We start from the raw sequence: 4,120 nt of genomic DNA on the forward strand, positions 1-4,120 counted from the left end.
TTTTTATATAATATTGGTAAAAAAACATATCCTTTAAAATATATATTTAAAATATGTATATATTTAATTGTAAGTAGTGCTATTTTTTTTTTGGCATGTATTTCAAAAGAAAAAAAAAAAAAGAAAAACAAAACAAAACAAAACAAAACAAAAACCAAAAAAATTGTAATATATATATATAATATTTAAGATTATTCTTTTTTATTATTTTTATTGAATGGGGGAAAAAAAAAAAATTTTAATGTGCATGTATAATTTTTTTTTTTCTTTAATACATTACATATTCCTACTTATATTTTCTTATGAATAAATATATAATATAAATAATAAAATGAGAACCTTTAATAAATATATTGTGTCCTACTTATGAAAAAAAATATGTCTTGTTCTTTTAATGGTTTCATATAAGTGTCTGAAAATTTGATGAGCTAAAATTTTATTTATATAAACTGGATGCAAGAATAAAAAAAGAAAATTAAAAATATATATATATGGGCATATATTAATTAAGGAGAAGTATATTTTTTATTCTTAAATTTGATAATTATCTTTCAATGAATATATATATATATATATATATATATGTGCATGGTTATATATAAATATTTTTATTTTAATAAATAATCTGAAACTTTTACATGTCGGAATTAGTTCGGGAAGTGGTTTCGTTAGAACATGTTTATAGAAATTATAAAGAATTAATCCTGTTTTTTTTTTTTTTTTTTTTAATTTTATTTTTATAAAATTGATAAATTCCTACCTGCCTACATATATATATATATATATATTTATAATTTGATGATTAATTTTTTTTGTCCATTTATAAATAAGCATGCAATCTATGTCTGATATGAAACATTTTGAATAATAATTATAAATGTTCCACATTATAATGGTTAGTAATAATAACGAATAAAAAAAGAAATAATAAAATGCCAATAAAAATGAATAAATAATATCAAATAAAATTTCTTATTATTTTTTTTTTTTTATAAGAATTAAATAAAATTTATGTATTAAGAATCTGTTGTTTTCACTAATTCTCAAATATATGATATGAAAAAGGAATAAAAATTACAACATATATTTATTATTATTAATTTTTTTTTTATGAAAACATTTTATAAACAAAAAAATAAATAAATGTAAATATATATATGTTCTGTGAACATAATATACCTTTCAATTATGTTATAATTTGATAGCTATTTTATAAAATGAAAGTCATAAAAGTGTATTTTTTTCTTTTCATTATGGTAATTATTGGATTATTAGGATGGGGAAATGTATGCAACGAATTAAAAGAAAAAAAAAATATGCTCTTAAAAGAATCTCCAGATAAATTATTAAGCGAAAAAAGAAAGAAAAAATTGGTTTACTCAGTTATAGGTACCCTAAGTGCCCTTCTTGGAATAGCTATATTTGGTATGGGTATTAATAGTCATTTTAAGGAAAAAAAGAAAACTATTTGGGATGAAGTTGGTAAGGATATGGATAGTATTTTAAATAGAACTATAGCAGTTGGAATATGGAAAACTAGAAAAAATTGCAAAAGTGAAATTCAAGATATTGAAAAAATAATACCATCTCAAGAAGAAATACAAAACGTATTAATACATCAAATAGAAAATAAAAATATAAAAATTACAGATGGTTATATGAAGGAAATACAAAGTTTGAGTAAATATGTATTATATAATATAAGAAATTCTATGAAACAGTATACTAAAACTTTATCCTATTATTCATAAGTTATATATATATATATATATATATATATAATAAGAGCGTTTGTTAAATAATTTCTTCTACAAAAAATATAAGTGTAATAATAATGTACTAACATTTTTTATTATATTTGCACATACATATTATATATTTTGTTTTTTTTAAAATTTTTTATAGTTGTTCATTTTTTTTAATATTTTTTTAAAACTTTTTTTTAAACATGTTTCTCAAACAATTTAATAATAAAGACAAAAAAAAAAAAAAAATAAAATAAAATAAAAATAAAAATAAAAAAATAAGATAAAAAATAAAAAGTAACATATATATATATATATATATATATATATATATATATATATATAATACATGTACTTACGTATGATATACAGTATATGTGTATATTTTAACCTTTGTCATTTGTCTTCTATATGACTTATTAATTAATAAGTATAAATATATATAGGTGTACATTGTATTTAAATATAAAGTTCGTTTATAGAAAATATTTAAAATATTAAATGTTATTTTTTCATATTTATATTCATAAAGTGAATAAAAAAAACAAAAAAAAAGAATGTACATATATGAATACATTTTAACAAATAGATACACATATATGTTAACATATTTAAATATATTTTTTTTTTTCAACTCTTTCATATAATTAAAGAATAATAAGAGATGTATTGTTAAAATATATATATATATATATATATATATATGTGCATATTTATATATTTATATATAATAATAAATTTTTTTATTTAATAGCAAAACCAACTTCCTAGCCTTATTTCTGTTTTTTTTTTTTTTTATTATTTATTTATTTATTTATTTTATTTTATTTTTTTAACGTATGTGTATATATAATCATTTTATTTATTTTTCTTTGTTTGCGTGAATTGAATCCGCTAATGATGGTTGAAAATGAAGTATCACCAGAAGCAAAGGTACAGACACAAGATTATGTAGATGGGGCTCCTCAAATTGATTCATTTTATAACAAAGAAGGTTTACTAATTAGGACATATTCTTGGATAGTTAAGAATGCAATAGGTATTTTGATATTGATTCATGGTTTGAATTCTCATATGAGATTACAATATTTAAGACAGAATGCTGAAATAGTGAGTAATGATAAAGCTATATTAAAAGATGAAAATAATTATTATGTATATAAAGACAGTTGGATAGAGAATTTAAATAATAGTGGATATTCAGTATATGGATTGGATTTACAAGGTCATGGAGAATCTGAAGGGTGGGAAAATTTAAAAACTAATATAAAAGAATTTGATGATTTAGTATATGATGTTATACAATATTTGAATAAAATTCAAGATATATTATGTTTAGAAAGTGGTGAATATTGTAGAATAAGAGAAGAAGAAAATATGATGATGGAATCCTATGTGAACAGAGAAAAAAAGGTACCAATATATATCATGGGCATATCAATGGGTGGAAATATTGTTTTACGGCTATTAGAATTATTAGGTAAATCAAAAGATCTTAATAATAATTTACATATTAATGGATGTATTACATTATCAAGTATGATATCAATTGATAAGTTAGTTTCAACAAATTCTTTTAAATATAAGCATATATATTTACCTTTGACCAAATTTTTATCTACTCATTTTCCGAAAAGAAGACTTATAAAAAGATTTAAATTTTCAAAACATCCTTATGTTAATGATCTTATATTATTTGATAAAATCAGATTTCACAAATGGATAACATGTAGATTTGGATATGAAATAATAAAAGCTATCGATAATTTAAAAATAGATATGGAATATATACCAAGGGATATTCCTATATTATTTATTCATTCTAAAGATGACTGTGTCTGCTACTATACAGGAGTAGAAAACTTTTATAAGGAAATGATTAATTATCGTAAGGAGTTCATTACATTATATGATATGGATCACATGATAACAATGGAACCTGGAAACGAGTACGTTATAGGTAAAATAATTGAATGGCTTTTAAAATTGTAACATAAGGGGAAAAAAAAAAAAAAAAAAAAAGAATACCTACATCAAATATATATGCATATACATATAAGATATATGCTTTTATTTTTTATTTTTTTTTTTTTTTTCCTATGTTACAATTTGCAACGATAAGAACTATTTTTATATTTTTCATCTTATTATCACATAAATAAGAATAACACATATATATATATATAAATATATATATATATATTTATTTTGTAACAAATTAAGTTAATTATTACACATTTTTCAAAATTTATATTTCAAATTAAAAAATTGTGTTACCCTTCAAATTCTTTTTTTTTCATAAATAGAATGAAAAATTACAAATACATATTGTATACTTATTTTTTGGAAACCCATTTGTTAATAAATACATACAA

The 4,120-nt window shown here is 19.2% G+C and overlaps 2 protein-coding genes across 2 annotated transcripts; both read left to right on the top strand.

Annotated features, from left to right (window-relative positions):
* Nucleotides 1–1,217: 1,217 nt before the first annotated feature.
* PGSY75_0025400 (early transcribed membrane protein) lies at nucleotides 1,218–1,751 on the top strand (the record flags this gene model as incomplete). Its single annotated transcript, XM_018783397.1, has 1 exon — nucleotides 1,218–1,751. One exon carries the CDS (start codon nucleotides 1,218–1,220, stop codon nucleotides 1,749–1,751), a length of 534 nt encoding a protein of 177 aa, XP_018638747.1.
* Nucleotides 1,752–2,642: 891 nt separating this feature from the next.
* On the top strand, nucleotides 2,643–3,737 carry PGSY75_0025500 (putative lysophospholipase; the record flags this gene model as incomplete). The annotated part of the gene is made up of 1 exon (XM_018783398.1): nucleotides 2,643–3,737. The coding sequence occupies one exon, from the start codon at nucleotides 2,643–2,645 to the stop codon at nucleotides 3,735–3,737; it is 1,095 nt and encodes a 364-aa protein (XP_018638748.1).
* Between the last annotated feature and the right edge of the window lie 383 nt (nucleotides 3,738–4,120).

This window comes from Plasmodium gaboni (genome assembly GCF_001602025.1).
Source record: "Plasmodium gaboni strain SY75 chromosome Unknown, whole genome shotgun sequence".
Classification (NCBI taxonomy): Eukaryota; Apicomplexa; class Aconoidasida; order Haemosporida; family Plasmodiidae; genus Plasmodium; species Plasmodium gaboni.